The sequence below is a fragment of the Mobula birostris genome, chromosome 14 (assembly GCF_030028105.1).
Source record: "Mobula birostris isolate sMobBir1 chromosome 14, sMobBir1.hap1, whole genome shotgun sequence".
Lineage (NCBI taxonomy): Eukaryota > Metazoa > Chordata > Chondrichthyes > Myliobatiformes > Myliobatidae > Mobula > Mobula birostris.
The window spans coordinates 7,554,409-7,576,090 of record NC_092383.1 but is presented as its reverse complement, the minus strand read 5'-3'; the positions used below and the strand labels follow the sequence as shown (position 1 = coordinate 7,576,090).

The window sequence follows — 21,682 nt, the reverse complement described above, 5'->3', positions numbered from 1 at the left end:
CAAATAAAAATCACCCGATATGGTGACACAGTATTGCAATGAATGGCATTAAAAGAACTGGTCAGTGCACAAGCTCCTGTCTATATCAACAGTGTGAGGTTGAGAGCTTCAAGTTCCTAGCTATGGACATCACCAACAGCCTGTCCTGGTCCAACCACATTGATGTCATGGCCGAGAAAGCTCACCCATGCCGCCACTTCCTCAGGAGGCTAAAGAAATTTGACCTTATTCACCCTCCTTTTTATTCTGGCTTCCTCCCCTCTTCATTTCCAGTCCTGATGAACAGTGTCAGTCTGAAACGCTGACTCTTTATTCATTTCCATAGATGCTACCTGACCCGCTGAGTTCTTCCAGCATTTTGTGTGTAGATTTTCAGCATCTGAAGAATCTCTTGTGTTAAGGAAATTCGGATATCCCTGCAGACTCTTACCAATTTTTAATGATGCACCATAGAAAGCATTCTGTCCAGATGCATTACAGCTTGGTATGACAACTGTTCTGCATGTAACTGCAAGAAACTGCAAAGAATTGTGGACGCTATATTTCTCACTGCCTCAGTAAAGCCGCCAGCATAACTGAGGACCCTCTCCAGGAATTCTCTCTTCTCCCTTCTCCCACCAGGTAGAAGATACAAAAGCCTGAAAGCACATACCACGAATCTCAAGGACAGCTTCCACCCCCCTGTATCCGACTCTTGAACAGACCTATTGTCCTCACAATCAACCTTGTTACGTCCTCGCATTTGTTTATCTCCACTGCACTTTCTCTGTAACTGCTACACTTTAGTCTGCATTGTTATTGTTTCCCTTGTTCCAGCTCAATGCGCCCTGTAATGATTACACAGTTGATGATCTGTATGAACAGTGTACAAAACAAGGTTCTCACTGCACATGTGATGATAATAAACCAGTTACCAATACCAAAAAGTGGACGAGACTGATAAGAAAGAACAAAATGTACTAAAAGTGGAGAGAGAGGGAGAAGAAACTAAAAATGCCATTTGTAGAAATGAATACGTGTTCGCATGTCAGATGTTAAAGTTCAAAGTAAATTTATTACCAAAATACATATACAGTACTGTGCAAAAGTCTTAGGAACACACACACACACACACGTATATATCTAGGGTGCCTAGGACTTTTGCACCGTACTGTAGTAAGTTAAGTGTTGTACTATACTGCTGGTTTTGCTGTCATTAAGTGAGAGGCTATTGTTGTGGCACCATTCAGCTAGATTTTCAATCTTCCTATATACTCTTGGTCCTAAGTCGGGTTGTCTATAAGTTGGGAGTGCACAGCCTGGGAATGGCCATTTACTTCAGTATTCATTGTCCTGTTTCTTTTATATTTACATATTCACAGTACATCAAAGACACGTAAATTTCTACAGATGTACCGTGGAGAGCGTTCTGACTGGTTGCATCACCATCTGCAATGGAGGGGCCACTGCACTGGATCAGAAATTACTGCAGAGGGTTGTAAACTCAGCCAGCTCCATCATGGGCACCAGCCTCCACAGCATCGAGGGCATCTCCAAAAGGAGATGCTTCAAAAAAAGCAGCATCCATCATTAAGAACCCCCATCACCCAGGATGTGCTCTCTTCTCATTGTTACCATCAGAGAGGAGGTACAGGAGCTTGAAGACCCACACAGAATGTTTTAGGGACAGCTTTTCCCCCTCCACCATCAGATTTCTCAACAGACAATGAACCAACCAATGAACACTATCTCACTACTTTTGCTCTCTTTTTGCACGACTTATTTAATTTGATTATATATATTATTGTAATTTATAGTTTATTTTGTATTGCACTGTACTGTTGCCATAAAACAAATTTCACGACATGTAATACTGAAATTAAACATGATTTTGATTCTAATATTGCGCAACTAAAACCCAATAATCTAAACATTCTTCTCCTACAACAGAATAATATAGAACACTATAGCGCAGTACCTGGTGGCATAGTGGCATCAGCGCCAGACTTTGGAGCAAAGGCTCCCGAGTTCGAATCCAGCTGGCTCCCTTGCACGCTTTCCATCCATGCTGGGTTGAGTATCGAGCTAGCAATTCGGCCTCATAAAAAATAAGAAAGCTTGCTTAAAAAAAAACGCCATCATGACGGCGCTCCGATGACTCCATTTGGAGTTAAGGGCTTTCTTCTTCTTCATAGCACAGTACAGGTCCTTCAGCCCATCTTTTAACTTACTCTAAGATCAATCCAATCCTTCCTTCCCACACAAGCCTCCATTTATCCATCTCCATTTTTTGTAGCATTGTGGTTTTGGCCTTCAGATACTTTGAGGCACATTAATAAAACATGCCACGGAGGAGAAGTAAACAGATAGTGGGCAGAATCTCATTCCTTTGTAAAACACTGACTGAAAATATCCTGTTGAATAAACTGTTAGAAGTTGTTTGAAGGCCTTTGTGGCAAGAACCAAATCCTGGTTTGTGTTGGTAATGGGAATCCTTATTTAAATTGTTATTGAAAATAACATGGATGGTGCAAGATCACTGATTGTGGATGTGTGCTACTTGAGATGCTGGTTTTAGCAAACTCCCTAACAATACAAACAGGAATAAGAGTGCATGACAGGACGTCAGGGAGGTAGTTTGTGAGGTGGCAAACTTCTTTTGTTGCTTACATGGGGCTCCTGTGGTTCTCGATATCCTTCTGTAGTTTGTATAGTCACAGGTCAGGAGGATCTGCTTCTTTTCAAGGAGGTTTTGATCCTATTGCTGAATAGGACTAGAATATAAAGCAAGGATGTAATGATGAGTCTTTATGATATTGGTCAGACTGCACTTGGAGTATTGTGAGCAGTATTGGGCCCCTTATCTACATCATACCACATGGCACATAATGATGATGAGCTAAGAAAGGATGTGCTGGCATTAGAGAGGGTCCAGAGGAGGTTCACAAGAATGAATCCAGAAATGAAAGAGTTAATGTATGATGAGCGTTTGATGGCTCTGGGCCTGTACTTGCTGGAGTTCAGATGAATGAAGGAGGTTCACATTGAAACCTATCAAATACTGAAAGGCCTAGTTAAAGTGCCATGGAGAGAATGTTTCCTATAGTGGGGGAGCCTAGGACCAGAGGGCACCACCTCAGAATAGAAGGACATCCCTTTACAATAGAGATGAGGAGGAATTTCTTCAGCCAGGGAGTGGTGAATCTGTGGATTTCATTGTCACAAATGGCTGTGGAGGCCAAGCCATTGGGTATATTTAAAGTGGTGGTTGAAAAGTCCTTGATTAGAAAGGGTGTCATAGGTTATGGGCAGAAGGCAGAAGAATAGGGTTGAGAAGGATAGTGAATCAGCCATGATGAAATGGTCAGACTCAATAGGCCAAATGGCCGAATTCTGCCCCTCTGTTTAATGGTCTATTCTGCAATCTGCCAGTTTACAGCACAGTACAGGCCTTTTGGCCCATAATGTTCTTCTGACCCCTTAACCTACTTTAAGATCAATCTAATTCTTCGCCCTTACCTAACCCTCCATTTGCCTGAGACGTTGGCCTTAGCAGCAAAGTAGTTATTTATAATATAACTTCAGCCTACCAAAACAAAGCAAGTTTATTGTGGAAAATTTACACAAGCCTTGCCATTGCCAATTCTAACATATCTAAAATTCTATCCATGCCTCAAAGTTCTAAGTAAATTTATTTATCAAAGTACATATGTCACCATATACTACCCTGCGATTCATTTTCTTCTGAGCATTCACAGTAGAAACAAAGAAACAGAAAGGAATCAATGAAAATCTCCAATGACTCTCATCATGATCACTTAGAACCAACAACTAGTGTAGGTTTAGTTCAATTTAATACTGACTACTCTTATATAGGTAATATCCTAAATGCAAAGCATTAAAGATTTCACATGCCACTCAGGCGCAGTGCAGGTTACAGCTCTAGTTCCCTGTGCCACTAACACTTTCCATACACTGCTTCAAAGAATGCGTGTGGCAGGTGAAAAGCTCCTCTCCCAGTGGTTACATTTTAAATGTTTTGACTCTTTAAACTTTTTAATTAATTGCAGGTGAGTCTAAAGTGTTCAAGAGGATCAAGAGACCTCCCCAAGGCACTTTTTACACCTGGTTTCACACTGCATTGCATGTAAACTCTCTGTGGTTTCAGGGTCTGACTTGAGGTTTTCACATTTCAAATTTAGCAGTGGTTCAAAAGAGAAACTGTTCGGCATTGGTGATGAAAATTAAAATGCACTTGGTTACAGTACATCCCTGTAGCACAGTGCAATCAAATAAACCAGGGTGGTAGTTCATTCCCCTTTTCAAACTTCGCTTTCTTTTGTTTTCAGGGACACATCCTACTATAGACTAGAAATTTTCTGTACATGTCTGAAAAAAACTTTTAAATTTGTATACAGATGCATACAGCAGTGACAAAAATGCTATTCCATTACTTACAAGTCATCATGAACATGACAAGGATGATTAGATCCAATTTCTGATTAAAGTAAAACAGTTTGCCTCAAAGCAGTACATTCTTAAAGATAACTTCAGTGTTCAATTCTTGGGTGTCTACATCCCTTGAGTATCTGTTCTGGGCCCAGCATACTGATACAATTTCAATGAAGGCATGCCAGCTGCTACATTTCATTAGGAATTTCACGAGATTTAGTATGCCTTCAAAGTCTCTGGCAAATTTCTAGGGACGTATTGTGGAGTGGATTCTGACTGGTTGCATCGCTGTCTGATGTGGAGCCTCCAATGTACAGAATCAGAAAAAAGCAGCAGAAAATTGCAAATTCAGCCAGCTCCATCATGGTCACTAGCCTCCCTACCGTCGAGGACATTTTCAAAAGGTGATGCTCTAAAAGGCAGCATCCATCATTAAGGATCCCCATCACCCAGGACATGCCCTCTTCGCATTGTTACCATCAGGGAGGAGGTACAAGAGCCTGAAGGCACACAGTCAATGATTCAGGAACAGCTTTTCTCCCCTCCACCATCCGATTTCGGAACAGTTCATGAACTCACAAGCACTACCTCACTGTTTCTGCTCTCTCTTGGCATTATTTATTTTTTTATATATATTTCTTATTGAAACTTATAATTTATATATACAGCATCTTATTGTAATCTATAATATGTTATGTATTGCACTGTACTGCTGCCACAAAACAACAGATTTTATGACATATGTCAGTGATAATAATCCTAATTCTGATCAGTTAACAACAGGGCGCAGCTTTGAGATCTGTTCTATATTTCAAAGTAATTACACTTGCAAAGTTCTTAACTGCTGAAGACTGCACTAACTGGAAAATAAACCAAAGGGTTTACATCTCAGTGTATCATTACGTTAACCAATTATTAAGATGTGTATGAGGAGAAAAAAGAATGACTCTGAAGTCTAGAAATATAGAGGTTCAGTCACATCTGTGGTGTTAGAGGTCTGTACCTTTCAGCAGAAGAGTGGGTATCCACTTGCCCGACAATAAAGGAAGACGCCAATTTAGAAGAAAATGGGGCATCACAGGAATTACATCAGAGTTCTGAATAGAAGAATGAGGAGGCATTTCTTTTGTTCTTAACCCTTTCTATGCCATGGACCCCTACCATTGACTCTGTGGACCCCAGACTGGGAACCACTGCTTTAGCTGGAGGCTGATGAAACTCTGGAATTCATTGCCAAGTTATTGGGTATATTTAAAATGGAGGTTGATAGGTTCTTAATAAGTAAGGACATTAAAGGTTACGGAGAGAAAGCAGGAGAATGGGGCTGAGGAGGAAAATAAATCAGCCATGATTGAATGGTGGAGCAGACTCAATGGACCAAATGGACTAATTCTGCTCCTATGTCTTATGGTCATTGTAAACACATGCTGGTATTTATATATTTATGAACATTTTATTCCATATCTGTACTATAACCTCTAACTTTAGTTTTAGAATAACTTTTTATTCTTCGTAATTGTTGACTACTGTTTTCTGTTGTATATTCACACTGACCAACACACCACAACAAATCCTTAATACATGTTAACGTACATGGTGAATAAATTCTTAAGGAACCTCCAAATACAATTATTTCTTAAACAATACATTCATTGCACTGCCCCATTTCTCAGCCTGGGATCAATCTAAGGGTAGATCTATCTCTTTGCAGAGTTTTACTCTTCCATAAGGGGAAGTATATTTGATATCCAAAAAAATGTTTAAGTTCCTTTAAAAGTCTGTGACGCCAACACTGATCCTTCTATCCCAAACAGATTAACTGAATGTTGTCCACTGTAGTAAATTATTCAGTTTACAATCTGGAATAACCCGGTGCCCTGCAAAATGAAAATATAGATATTAATTCCAACTGGATTTGTTAATGGATCAATCATAACCATATGTACAGTAATGTGCAAAAGTCTTAGACATATATATAGCCAGGGTGTTTAAGACTTCTGCACAGTAATATGGTAGTTTTACATATTGCACTGTACTACTGCTGCAAAAAAAAAATTCATGACATATGTTACTGATGATAAACTGGATTCTGATGTGGGTCTCCATTGTGGACCCAGAGTGGTAAGGGGGCAGGGAGAGGGAAATCATGGTCGGAAAAAGGGGAAGGGAGAGGGGAGGGAGGGAGTGAGAGGAACCAGAGGCAGATTCTGTAATGATCAATAAACCAATTGTTGGAATCAACGTGCCTAGTGTCTCATAGCATGCAACATCCCCCCAACCCGCCCCTGGCACTCCTTCTCTGCTACCTGTCCCACAACACTCCACCCCTGCCATTCCCAGCATCCATTGGTCCTGCTAGATTTACAAACTTGATCTCCACTCCACAAGTACAGTACTAGCTATATATATATATATGTGTCTAAGGCTTTTACAAGGTAGTGTAACTGGGATTTGCTGGGCAGGGCAGAGCAGATGCATAGAATGGAGAATGCCCCTTTATAACTATTACATGGAGGGAATTCTGCTATGGGATATAATTATATTAACGTGTCATTTTTATGGCCTTTATTTCATGAGATTAAAACTAAAGATTTCATATTAAAGGCATTCAGTTAGTATATGGACATGTCAATGCAGGAGCATTATATACTTGGAACCTATTGTACAGAGCAGATGAAGGATCTCAACCTGAAATGTCAACTGTCCATTTCCTTCCACAGATGCTGCCTGACCTGCTGGGTTGCTCCAGCAGCTTATAGTTGCTCCTAAAATACCGCATTGTTTGTTTATTGTTAGATTTTGCTAATTAATTATTTGGAAAGCTTCAGCCCTGTGAGAAATGTGGCACGAAACCCAGCTACTCAATGTGCCTTAACTCCATTCTTCAAGATGAAATCCCAAATTTGCACAAAGCCATCTGTAGCAGACTGCAAATATAGTGCCAATCACAGGCAGTTGTTCCATTGACTAGTTTGAGCATAGATTTATTTAACAAGTTGACAAATACAACCTTATTCCCACCATTCCAATCTTGTTTACTATTAAGTATAGATGTCCGTGATAATTATCTGTGTTGCTAGCCTCTTAAATTTTATACCTAGCACAATCAAACAATCAATCTGTGAGAACCTCATCTTTATCACTTGGTGTTACTGAGCAAACAGAATTAGCTCCACTAACAGTGAGGAACACACACACAAAGTGTGACAGGAAGTCAGCAAGTCAGGGAGCACCTATGGAGGGGCCCAAGATCCTTCATGAGGACTGGAAAGGAAGGGGGAAGAAGCCAAAGTAAGAAGATTGGAGGAGGGGAAGGAGTACAAGCTGACAGGTGATAGGTAAGACTAGATGGGTTGAGGCAAGAAGCTGGAAGCGGATAAGTGGAAGAGGGAAAGGGACGAAGCAGGAGGAATCTGAGAGGACAGTAAGGGAAGAAGGAGGGGTACCAGAGGCAAGTGATGGTCAGGTGAGAAGAGAAGGGATGAAAAGGTAACCGGAATGAGAATGGAAAAAAAGAGGAGGAAGGAGGGGCCATTACCAGAAGTTAGAGAAGTCAAAGTTCATGCCATCAGGTTGGAGGATATCAAGTCGGAATACGAGGTGTTGCTCCTCCAACCTGAGAATAGTCTCATCTTGGCAACAGAGGTGACCATGGACTGACATGTTGGAATGCAAATGGGAAGTCGAATTGAAATGCATAGCCACTGGGAGATCGTGCCTTTTGCTGTGGAGAGAGTGAAGGTGCTCGACAAAGTGATCACCCAACTTGCGTTAGGTCTTACCAATGCAGAGGACATTTATGATACTGACAGTGAACTTTGTACTTGGGAAGAAGCCACAATGGAGGACATAATCTATGCAGACTCCTTGGTGTAACACATACTGTAAGGTTGGAGATGTGATATTTTAAGTCATTTATTAATCAGATACAGTATATCCATCAATGCAGACATCTGACAAATCTGTAAAGATTTTTGAGGGAGTAACCAGTGCACTACACGGGGGGGGGGGGGGGGGGAGCAGTTGATGTGGTGTACTTAGGCTTTCAGAGGGCCTTCAAGAAGATGCCAAACAAGAAAGAATTAAGTGGAATTTGAGTCTGCATACTGGGGAAATATACTTGCGTAGACTGGTTAATGGCCAGAGTAGGAATTAATGGGAAACACAAGAGATTCTGCAGATGCTGGAAATCCAGAGACAATGCAGGGAACTCAGCAAACAAGCAGTCAAAGTTTTGGGCCAATACCCTCCTTCAAGACTGCATCTATGGAGGGACTACTCCTCTCCATAGATACTGCCTGGCCTGCTGAGTTTGTCGAGAACTTAGTGTAAGAATTAATGGATTTTTTTTTGTATTAGGAGGCTGTGGGTCGCTGTTCATAATCCATATCATGAGGTGCACAAGGAGATTAAGAGTTGGATATCCTGGCTTGCTGAAGATATAAAGCTGTTTGGCAACATGGGCTATGAGAAGGATGCACAAAAACTTCAGACAGATAAAGAGTGGTTAAAGAAATGGGCTGAAGATGTAGCAGATGAAATATAATAAAGAAAAACCTGCACTTTCGTAGGAAAAGAACATAGAATACTGGATTAATTTCTAAATGGTGAGAATGCTGGTGTTGAGAAGGACCCGGATTTCCTTGTACACCTATCACATGATGTTAGGCTTAAAGATTTGGAAATATTCAGCAGGGCAGGCAGCTTATATGTAGACAATAATAGTTAGCTGTTCTGAAATGTTTGTGATAAGATCATCCAACTGAGACCTTGCTCCTTTGATATGAAACCTCATTTTTGCTGCAATATACACTACCTTGGTGATTCAAAACCTTTGACACTCCTGGCAAACAGACACTGAGACGTCAATGTCACAAAAGAGCATGGGGGTGGCAGCTCCTACGTCTTAAGGCCTGATGAAACGGTTGTCTTCCCTTTTTTGATTTACCATGGCTCCTCCTCCTGGCTACCATATCGCAAATTAATTTTTGTAGAAGTACATTTTTCAGCAGTGTTGAGAAAACAAAACTCACTTTAATCATGAAGATAGTTTTGATACCAATATTAGATGTTTCTTTAGCCAGCTGCTGGTGTAGTGGCACCTGCACCAGACTTTGAGGTGAGTGGTCCTGGGTTTGTATCTTTTCGGCTCCTTGCTTTCCATCCGTGCTGGGTTGAGCGTTGAGCTAGCATCTCAGCCTCGTAAAAACAGACAAATGCTAAAGAAACGGCAAGGTTGCCACCCAATGCACTACAAGGCACGGAGAGGAACAACAATTAGGTGTTTCTAACATTTTATTTGAAGTTTAGAAAATCAACAGAAATTGGACACTAACTGAATAAAATATGCAACTCCTTTAGGAGACAAATGCATAATGTGTGACTGCATATAATAAGTCTAGTGATTAAGTGCAATGGCTGATTTCATCAATATAAAACTGTACATATTATGGATATTTTATCCAAAATCTGCATTTCAAAAATCATACACCATAATTGCATAATATAGCTTCAGACATATTATAAATTGTATATTATTTCAAAGAAATGACATAAGAAAACAGATTTAAGGCCCAGTATGTTTGCATTCAAAATGCATTATAGCAACTCCAGAAATAAGCAAACAAAATTCTTACTGTCTTCCAATGCTGGAGATTGAGTGATACACTGTACTTGGCTTGCTTTCCATGTTAATATAACTTCATGTACAATGATAGGATCACTCATTCTAACAGTAACATTATCGGTCTGACAAGAGCAGGCAGAATGTGTCAGAATTCACAAAGGACTAACGGGCACACATGAATGGTGCAGCGAATTAGACGTGAAACTCTGGTCTGAAGTGTAAGGACCCCCTGCCACCTAACCCTTCTCATAGACTATCTATAGATCATGTCATGATGGCAGTAATTGAGACCACCTGCCAGGGCAGAGGACAGTTACAGATGTCGTCTGCTCAGACGAGAGATAATGTAAGGCGTGCTGTGGTCACACTGATCTGGCAGGACTGGAGGGGGAGAAGTAAAATTGCTTGCTCTGTGGAGATTTTATTGTCCTGATGATATTCTTTTGTCTAACGTCACTGGTGTTCAGGTTGGTCACTGGATCCCCTGTTGAGAACGTCTCTCTTCAAGCATCCTGCAAACCCACATGGAAACCACCTCGGCGTTCTTGTCGTTGTATTGTACAACAAATGGGTGAACCTGCAAAGAGAGGTTAAGGGGAGAGAAAAAAATTAAATAGACTATAACAAAACCGATGTTACTTTGCAAGTAGCCCAAGTAGAGCAAGACACATATATGAATAAAGTGAATAACCATTGCAATTTAAGGATTTTTCTGAGATTGTTCCATATAGAAATTCTCTTTCAGAAGTGACCAGGGATGGAAGCATGCAGAGGTGCATTCCCTGTAGTTTAATGTCCTAATTCAGCAATGTACTGTACACCCCTGGCATGGAGCCTGGTTTGACACGAGTGCAGGTCCCAGAACAGCCCTATAATATTAAGGGACCTATATGCGACCTAGCTTCCATTAAGTGTGGATCCACAGCAGGAGCACACCATTGCTGAAATTACCTGCTATTACACACTACAGAAAATTTTACTTACATTGCCTCACTCAAAGGATTCAAGCCTTTGCACACTGTTGAGTTGAATGGTCTTACATAGAACATCACAGCAACAGTACAAGCCCTTTCGCCCATGATGTTGTGCCGACATTTTAATCTACTCTAAGATCAATCTAACCCTTCCCTCCCCAATAACCCTCCATTTTTTATAATCCATGTGCCTACAGAAGAGTTTGTTACATGTTCCCAATGTATTTGGCCTCTTCCTTCCCAGCCCTGATGAAGGGTCGTGGCCCAATACGTCAACTGTTCATTGCCCTCCACAGATATTGCCTGATCTTCTGAGTTCCTCCAGCATTCCTCCAATCTACCGCCTCTGGAAGCATGTTCCACGTACTCACCACTCTCCATGTTAAAAACCTACCTCTGACATTCCCCCTTCAATCACTTTAAAACTACGCCCCCTTATATTCACCATTTCTGCCCTAGTAAAAAATCTCTGGCTATCTACTCAATCTATGCCTCTTATCATCTTGTACCTCTCCATCAAGTCACTTCCCATCCTCCTTCGCTCCAAAGAGAAAAGCCCTATCTCGCTCAACTTATCCTTATAAGAAGCAGCAGTGTCGCATACAACTGAACAATGACTTACAATGCACTGCGTTTTAAGTAAGGTGGACAAAGTGCAGTCACCTGGATGGTGAGTGACTGGGGTGGAGACGACATGTATAAGTTAACTTGGAGAGGTAACAAACATAAGGAAGCTCACACTAGATGCTGGAGGAACTCAGCAGGTCAGGCAGCATCTATGGAAGGCAATGAATATTCGACATATTGGACAGAGACTTCATCAGGGCTGGAAAGGAAGAGGGCAGGAGTCAGAATAAAAAGGAACAGGGAGATGGCGGGGGGAAGCGCAAGTAGGCAGCTGTTGGGTGTGTTCATTTGAGGGAGACAAGGTGGGAGGATGGGAGTGATGGATGAAGGGGAATGCTGTGAGAGGCTGGGAGGTGATAGGTTAAAGAGGCAAAGGATTGAAGAAAGAATCTGATAGGAGATGACAGTGGCCCATGGGAGAAAGTGCTCAAGATTTCAGGCATCTTCAGAATCATTTGTGTGTCTGAAGAGGCTTCTCAAAGTGCAGGGGACAGAAAATAATAGGAGGTCCAAACAGCCAAGCTAGGTCAGATTTTGAGAACCTATTGAGGTGTGGTCCAGGATTTAAGACCATTAGATCATAAAATAGGAGCAAAATTAGGCCGTTTGTTCCATCAAGTCTGCTCCACATTGTGGCATGTTTATTTTCCCTCTCAACCCTATTCTCTTGTCTCCTCCCCGTAACCTTTGATGCACTCACTAATCACAAACCTATCAATCTCCGCTTTAAATACACCCAATGACTTGGCCTACACAGCTGCCTATTGCAATGAATTCCACAGACTCAGCACTGTCTGGCTAAAGAAATTCCTCCTCATCTCTTTTCTAAAGGGACAACCTTCTATTCTGAGTGTGTGCTTTCTGGTACGACTTCACCACTATAGGAAACCATGTCCATTCTACCTAGGACTTTCAATATTCAAAAGATTTAGGCTGGAGTGTTTTGGAAGACTTCTATTTTGGAGGTTAGCAAGAAGAGTGGATAAATATTGCAGGTGTGGGCAATAGAGAGATAGTGGTAGCGAGTGCTGATTGAGAGGAAAGGAAAGAAAGAATTAATGAGTTAGATATGGGTGTGAGGTGTACATGGACTGGGGAAAAATAGGAGAGAAATAAATGTTCAGTTAAATAGTGAATGCAATATGTACTCAGTGGCCACTTTATTAGGTACCTAATTAAGTGGCCACTGAGTCTACGTTTGTGGTCTTCTGCTGCTGTAGCCCACCCACTTCAAGGTTTGACATATTGTGTGTTCAGAGATGCTCTTCTGCACATCACTGTTGTAATGCATGATTATTTGAGTTACTGTCGCCTTTCTGTCAGCTTGAACCAATTTGGCCTTTCTCCTCTGCCCTCTCACTAACAAAGCATTTTTGCCCACAGAACTGTCTCTTACTGCAAACAACAGGAATTCTGCAGATGCTGTAAATTCAAGCAACACACATCAAAGTTGCTGGTGAACGCAGCAGGCCAGGCAGCATCTCTAGGAAGAGGTACAGTCGACATTTCAGGCCGAGACCCTTCGTCAGGACAGCGAAGGGTCTCGGCCTGAAATGTCGACTGTACCTCTTCCTAGAGATGCTGCCTGGCCTGCTGCGTTCACCAGCAACTTTGATGTGTGTCTCTTACTGGATGTTTTTTTGTTTCTCACACCATTCTCTGTAAACTCTAGAGAATGTTGTGCGTGAAAACCCCAGTAGATCAGCTGTTTCTGAAAGTCAAACCACTGTTTGGCACCAACAATCACTTCACAGCCAGTCACTTAGATCACATTTCTTCCCCATTCCAATGTTTGCTCTGAACAACATCGGAATCTCTTGAACATGTCAGCATGTTCTTATGGATTGAGTTGCTGCCACATGATTGGCTAATTAGATATTTGCATTAACAAGCAAGCGTACAGATGTAACTCACAAAGTGGCCATTGAATATAGCATCCAAAGATGTTGAAGAAGATGAATGTGCAGAGGTCTGATTAAGAGTAAAGCAGGACGGTTCAGGTATCAGTATTTAGCTGGGGAATCTCTGGCCCATGCCAGCTGGAATATTGGATAGCCTGAGTGACAATAGGTTTGGGGTCAACTGCAAAGTGTCATCAGTGTGAAGAGTGCAAAAGAGACAGCAGATGCTGGAATCTTTCACCAAAGCAACGGAATACTGGAAGAACTCATTCCATCAGATGCTGATACAATTAGGAACAATGAAAATACATTTAAATAGGCAGATTGATGGAAGAGAGTTATAGGCTGTGTAGGAGAGAAGGGTTAGATTGATCATGGAGTGGATTTATGAGGTTGGCACCGCACTGTGGGCTGAAGGGCCTGCGCTGTGCTGTATTGTTCTATGCTCTACAAATAACTCAGTGGTCAAACAACAAGTGGTGAAAAACGGTGTATGTTGGTGTTTCAGATTGAGACCCTGCATCAATTCTGAGAAGGAAGGGGGAAGATTGCCAGTTATATAACAATTTAGAGAGGGGGGAGAAAATGCCAGTATATAATAGTTTACGTGAGCAATGTAACAGGCTGCCCACAGTGGGATGGCATGGTAGCTAGGGTTAGCAGAGTGCGTTACAGTGCCAGCAACCCGGGTTCAATTCTCCCCACTTTCTGTAAGGAGTAAAGGCTGATTTATACTTGTGCGTTAAATCGATGCCGTAGGTACGGCGTAGCCGCGAACCCTACGCAGTGCCTACGCGGATCCCTACGCCGTAGCCTGATGCGCACCTCTCCCAAAATGTAACTACGTGTCGCGGCAATGCAGACCGCAACAACTGTGATTGGTCCGCTTGGTAGCATCGCATTTCCTCCTACGCTGCAATAGCTTCCCATTGGGCGACTGAAGGGCAGGGAAGGAACTCTGGCTGCAATGCATTCCATAAAGCTTTACAGACCTCCAAAATTATGGAGGACACATTTCGCTTTTACTTAAAAAGACACTCGCTTTAAACTTGTTTACCCCGAGAAAGACTACCATGACCATGAAACCTTGCACGGGCAGGTGTGTGCGCATGCATGATGTGCCCGAATTGCAGAGCGATGCAGACACATCAACGCACAAGTATAAATGCTCACAACAGCGTAGCCCACGGCGTAAGCTGGTACGCACAAGTGTAAATCAGCCTGAAGGAGTAAGTACATACTCCCCATGACCCAAAGACATATGGGTTAGTAAAAGGGGTTCCCAACATGGAGTCCACAGACCCCTTGCCTAATGGTATTGGTCAAATGCATAAAGAAGGTTGGGAACCCCTGTGTTAATAGGTTAATTGGTCACACGGGTGTAATCAGGTGGTGCAGGCTCATTGGGCAGGAAGGCCTGTTACCATGCTGTATCTCTAAGTGAGATGCTACTTCAACTGCTGAGTTCTTACGGCATCCTATTTGGTTCCGGCATAATGTTATCTGTGCGACAAATGGGGCTATTGGCAGAACACTGGGGAATTGTTGAAGCAATTATGTAAGCACAAGGGCGGGAATGGCTACAGCGCCATTTCACTCCTACAGACTGTCTCATCGCAATATCAGCAAGTCAGACTGGGGCAACAGGCACCCGGATCTTGTACTGAAATGAAAGAAACTCATCAAAGCTTAAAACAATATTAGCATTCCTCTCTTCCACACGATTTCTCCCTTTTGGAAAGTTTTACATGGGGAAATAATCAAGAGGAAGTGCTCATTTAGAGCCAGATTCATGGAAGAGGTATCTTTTTTTTACTGTTTATTTTCATTTAGAGACACGCATGACAACAGGCCTTTCTGGCTCAAAGAGCCCAGGCACACCCAAGTGATTAATTAACGTACCAACCCGTATGTCTGGAATGTGGGAGGAAACCGGAGCACCTGGAGGAATCACCCACAGTCGTGGGGAATACATATAAACACTTTACAGGCAGTGGCAGAGTTAATCGGGTTGCCTGCACTGTAATAGCATCATGGTACTGTGCTGCCTCAAAAATTATGATTAAACTCTGAGAAATCTAGTGATGGAACATTGTCCTATTTACTGAATTAAGCAATCTTCACTTTGTCATTGCTGCAGAAACCCGATTAAACCACTTTTGCATATAACAAATCACTTGGCGGTACAATTACACCCTTTACAGAAAGACAGAAAGATAATTACCGTCTAACTTTCCTCAATTCTATTAACATGATTAGGCTCATAAATTAGTCAATGTACAAGGGAACCTCTCAAATTCATTCACGGCTGGATATTAAAATGTACAAAATTGAGGTTCTATAAACAAATCAATTATTTGGGATTTTCCAAAGGGGAACTTAGTGCTGCAATCTGTTCCGCTGCTCGACAGTAGATACCCACTGTCTGTGTACGTGTGGGATTCATTACAAATGTCAGAACAGATGACTCTGGATTTTGTGGGTTTCCAGCCAGGAATCAAACATTCTGGCTGGTCTAATAAAGGAAAGACACAGAACAACCAATATAATGAAAGATCCAACAATTAAACATGAATCTTTCTGTTCAGTTCTACACTATGAGAAACATTTATCCATTAAAAGAATTTAATTGACTTTACCATATCAGAACTTCCATAGCATTTAAACACAGTCTGCTATTTCTATTAGATCATAGCTAAAACCGCATTACTTTTCTTGCATGGTTGGCTATGATTCAAAACAAGATATTAATCATGCTCCTGACCATGTGGTGAAGCTTGTGCCTCTTTTTTGAGTTTCTCCAATGGTCTACCCACAATTATAAACTATCCATTTGGAATGACTGTAAAACATGAACCGTTTTAACCTTCTGATTCATTTTCATACAATTTTCAGATTAATTCATACAGTGAAACATACAGTGAAATATATCATTTGCATGAACAACTAACACAATCTAAGGATGTGCTGGGGGCAGCCTGCAAACGTCCCAACATATTCCAATGCCAACAGAAAAAGCCTACAGAGCAACACAAAACAAGCCCCATTCCCCTCTCCCTCTCAGAAGCCAGAAGACACTCACTCAACGTTTTAGTAACAGCTTCTTCCCCTCCACCATTAGATTTCTGAACAGATGATGAACCAACCTATGAACATTGCCTCACTATTTTTGCTCTTTTTTGCACTACTTAATTTAATTTTTATTGTAATTTATAGTTTTTTATGTATTGCACTGTACTGCTGCTGCAAAACAATTTCACGACATATATCAGTGATATTAAACCTGATTCTGATCTAATTTTAATGCCCTAGTTTTAAGGAAACATATTTACGGGACTATCTTTGCTTTGAATTAAACATTGGATGAAAGCAAGTGACGCTATTTCAGGTTTACAATGGGACTTGCTCTCTAGACTTAAAGCTTCCAACACACCAGGAATGGAGTGTCAAGGAAGATATCTGGCCACTGAATTATTTAAAAAAATGTCCAGGATGAATGGGTATTCTGATTCTTATCAAATAAACCTTCAGGATCACACATGCAGATTCTTTGCTTAGGAATCTAAATAGGCTGGAAAGAATCCATAATGAGTGGATCATGCACTGTACAGGACAGAAGTAAGTTTGAAAGCATGATGAAAGGGGTGTTGCTACTTTAAAGAATTTAGATTTTGATGTTTTTCTACCAAAAATGGCAAATTATAAACTATGATTCATATTTGGATAACAGACCACAGCATTAGTAAATTTTTAACAAAATAGATTTACAGTAATGTATTGTGGGTCTGCACGGTAGTGCAGAGATTTGTGTAATGCTGTACAGCAACAACTGTGAGATCAGAGTTTAATTCCTGCCACTGTCTGTAAGAAGCTTGTTCATTCTCCCCACAACTGTAAGGGTTTCCTCTGCAAAGACGTGTTAGGGTTAGTGAGGTATGGGCATGCTATGCTGGCACACGACAACACTTGTGGGCTGCCCCCAGCACATACCCCACTGATTTGCTTTGACACAAATGATGCATTTCACCGTATGTTTCAATGTCTGGATGTACATGTGACAAATAAAGCTGAGCTCTTTTGAAAAGTCGACTTATTCAAAATCTTTCATTCTGAGTAGCACGTTTAAGGTTTCACTGAATGCCATATTAACTGAAATATTAAACATTAAACTATGCACCCATAAAGTGGTACAAACATCGGATAAAGTGGTATAAATATTGGATAAAATGGCACAAACTTACAGCATTCTAGATGACCTTTCCATGCTCAAACAACCTGCTATTGCAAGATTGGAATCATTAACCATCACACTAACCATTGAGACCATCAGCTACACTGCGAGGCCAGGCAATGTCACTTTCAGCGTATCTATTTTTTGGAGATGATCCATTATTGCTAGGACAAGGACATACTGTAAGGAGGAGTTCAAACAACACATTCCTTAAATCACAGTTTTTGAAGTAGACAATGATAGTTTAATTACTGTCAACAAGCACTGTGCACTGGATTCAAACCAGCAGCAATATACTATTCATAGACTCAAAGATCCACTCAATACACAGGTTGAGACTAATGGTCAAAGTACAAATACGGCTTCTTGTGGCTTTTTATTCATGATATAAATTTTAAAAATAGCCCAATGAGCCTGCGCTGCCCAGTTAACCTACTAATCCGTACACCTTTGGACTGTGGAAGGAAACCAGAGCACCCAGAGGAAACCCATGTGGTCATGGGAAGAACGTATAGATTCCTTACAGACAGCGGTGGGTATTGAATCCAGGTCACTGTAGCTGTAATAGTGTATGCTAACTGCTATGCTACCATGCCACCCCCAAATCAATAGACCACCTCAGTTTAATACTCAATCTGAGAGTCACCCAGTTGCTCAGGAAACAACTGCCAAAGTCTCACGTATTCTAGGTGAGACTTGAACTCGGCATTTCCCCACCTTCATATAAGTACCGCGTGGTAACTGATTGTGCCACAATAACCCTACTAATGAATAAGTGCAAAGCCAATTAAATGAAAGAAGAAGTTACAGCGGGAGAAGGAAACAAAAGAAGACAAATAGAAATATGCAGAAAGTTGGCTGCTAGAGGGCTGTCAATGAATGGCTCCACAGGACGTGAAGCTACTCGGCAATTGAGCCAGGAAACTTCCAGGACAGCTGTGCAGGTCAGGTGGTACTTAACTTTCTTGACTTTGACATTTCTTGATGGGCATTCAGATTAATAAAAGGTCGATGACCATTATTCCCCATGACGTCACTCGGTGACGGGTTTGCTGGTTGAGTTCAACTGAACTAACTTCCTACTGGGTGTACAAACCTGTAATGACCAGTCTCCATAGAGAAGGAAAATTAAAACTTTAAATGTCGCCTGACTAAGTCAGCTTTTTGAAGTGATTGCTTTTAATCTTACCTCAATGTGGCTAGCAGGACAGAAGGTACATAATGAAAGTAATTGTCCTTTAATTTACCTTCAATTTATACGGTAATGCAGACAGCCGCAAGAAAAAAAAATAATTAGTTCTTTCCTTGCAATTACCGTATCTGGACTGCGTAACACTGATATCGGGAGCAGCCACTTTCTATGCATAATAACCCACAGAGTGAAACGCAAGTAATTCAGCACCTGCATTACTGAAGAATACAAAGCTTAACATGGATTTAACAATCAACATTGCACTCACTGAAGCCACGTTAAAAAAAATAACTAGTCGTGTCTGCTGATGCTTGTGAGAAATTTTGATTATTTTCCTCAAACCCTGTTAGAATTGACTAAAGAACATAGAGCATAACAGCGAGTACAGGCCCTTCAGCCCACAATGTTGTGTCAAACTCTTATCCTACTCTAAGATCAATGTAACCCTTCCCTGATACACTGCCTACCATTTTTCTATATATCATTTGATAAGATTAGCTTTACATATGCCACATATACCATGAGATGTGTCACTTGCGTCAAAACAGGTCAGTGAGAACTGTGCTAGAGGCAACCTCTATGTGTTGCAACACTTCTGGCCAAGATAGCATGCCCACTACTCACTAGCCCTATCCTCTATGCTTTTTGGAATGTGAGACCAGAGCACCTGGGAAAGCCCTTGCAGTTATGAGGAAAATGTACAAACTCTTACACACAGCGGTGGGAATTGAACCCTGATCTTACAGCTGGCACTGTAAAGCTTTGCGAGAAATGCTATGCCACCATGCCACCTCGTACGAACTACAGCAGAAATCTCTAACAGGTCTCAGCTGAAGACTGTGAGTAAATGGAAATCTGTTAAGTTTGATAGCGTGAGAACCCTGACACCAGTAGCAAAATTAAATTGCTTCATTCTCTCCAGTGGTGCACAGTCACAGCCAAAGAAGAAAAAGCACGAGGAACAAGCTAAAAAGCAAAAACCAAGCTAACCTGTTTTAAAATCTTAGCTTACTGAGCATGCTCACAAGTGAGTAAACTTTCAGGGGGAATGCTACCACAAGAAAGCAGCATTTATCAAGAAACCCCATCATTCAGCCCATGCTCTCTTCTCACTACTACCATTGGGAAGGAGGCACAGGAGCCGTACATCCCATCCGCCAGGTTCAGAAACAGTTATTACCCTACAACCACCAGTCCCCTGAACAAGCATGGATAACTTCACTCACCTCAACTTTGAACTGATTCCACAACCTATACACTCACATTCAAGGACTCTACAACTCATGTTCTCAGTATTATTTACTTTATAAAATGTATTATTTGCATGATTTGTCCTCTTTTACACATTGGATGTTTGTCGGTCTTTGTTAAATATAGTTTTTCAGAAATTCTATTTTTTCTTTATTTTTCTGTAAATGGCTGCAAGAAAATAAATCAGAAGGTAGTAGACGGCGACATGTATGTATGTACTTTGATAATAAATTTACTTTGAACATTACTTTTAATGTGGATCATTATAAAATAATATTCATAAAATTTTCTCTTTCTTCCTTCTCCCCTTAACTGTTGACGCCCTTATATTAACCTCTGGTTTAAACACACCCAATGACTTGGCCGCCACAGCCGTCTGTGGCAATGAATTCCACAGATTCATCATCCCCTGGTTAAAGAAATTCCTCCTCAACTCAGTTTTAAAGGGACGTCCTTCTATTTTATGGTAGTACCTTCTGGTCCTAGTCTCCCCTACTATAGGAAACATATTCTCCACATCCACTCTATCTCACCCTTTCAATATTTGATAGGTTTCAATGAGATTTCCCCCCTCATTCTTCTAAACTCCAGTGAGTACAGGCCCAGAGCCATCAAACTCCCCTCATATGTTAACTCTTTCATTCCCGGGATATCCTCTTGAACCTCCTCCGGACCCTCCCTAGTACCAGCACATCCTTTCTTAGATAAGGGGCGAGAAACTGCACACAATGATATTATTTACTCAAATAATACAATGTTAACATTTTTTAGGCTAAGCATTTTCTAATTTATATTATTTAGCACAAAATACAAGAGTGAATACATTCAAAACAACAAAGCTTGAACATGAATTGATTTCAGATTCAAGAAAAATATTAAAGTCAGGTGAATCTGGTAAGAAATGTGATGGACATTCACTTACTGAATGAGAAGAGGTCAGTTGGAAGTGTCTGAGTCAATGGACTGGAAAGCCGCCACAGAGTGCTAGCCAGACTAATTTTCTGTGTCAACTTTGAAAATTAGGTAAACAGTGACAAACCAGCCTCTTAAAATCAACTTGTCAGTTCTCATTTTCGTGAGAAAGTGTAATCTTCAGCAACTGGCAGCCAACAGTGTTTTCTAATAGAGGTTAAACTTCAAGGCTAAAGGCACCCTACGCGGGTCATTCAGATAGTCTGAAAAAGAATGGGCAAAGCCTGCTGGATCTGGTGATATTGATCATAGGTACTTTGAAAGTCAAGATGAGGCATAAACTTGGTGGTTACAGCCGTTTTATTAAATGCTACAAGAACAAAGAATGAACAAAAAAAGAAGACAATGAAAAAGAAGTCATAGTTCTCATACTCAGACTAGAGATAAACAAATTTCCGGTGATAACAATTAACCTACAAAATAGCCAGATTCTAATGGTGTGACACCTGCTACAGAAAAACTGAGCAGCTTCTAGAA

The 21,682-nt window shown here is 41.1% G+C and overlaps 1 protein-coding gene and 1 long non-coding RNA gene across 5 annotated transcripts in view; one reads left to right on the top strand and one right to left on the bottom strand.

The window, feature by feature from the left end:
* Positions 1-21,682, top strand: part of LOC140209679 (uncharacterized) — a 143,260-nt gene that overhangs the window by 54,666 nt on the left and 66,912 nt on the right. The window lies entirely within an intron of this gene.
* The window catches only part of map2k5 (mitogen-activated protein kinase kinase 5), a 324,671-nt gene continuing 312,697 nt past the window's right edge, over positions 9,709-21,682 (bottom strand). For all 4 annotated transcript variants that reach the window (XM_072278042.1, XM_072278043.1, XM_072278044.1 and 1 more), the window contains one exon: positions 9,709-10,634. In XM_072278042.1, the coding sequence (XP_072134143.1) occupies positions 10,530-10,634 (105 nt within the window). In that variant the 3' untranslated portion in view covers positions 9,709-10,529. The remainder of the gene's footprint in view (positions 10,635-21,682) is intronic.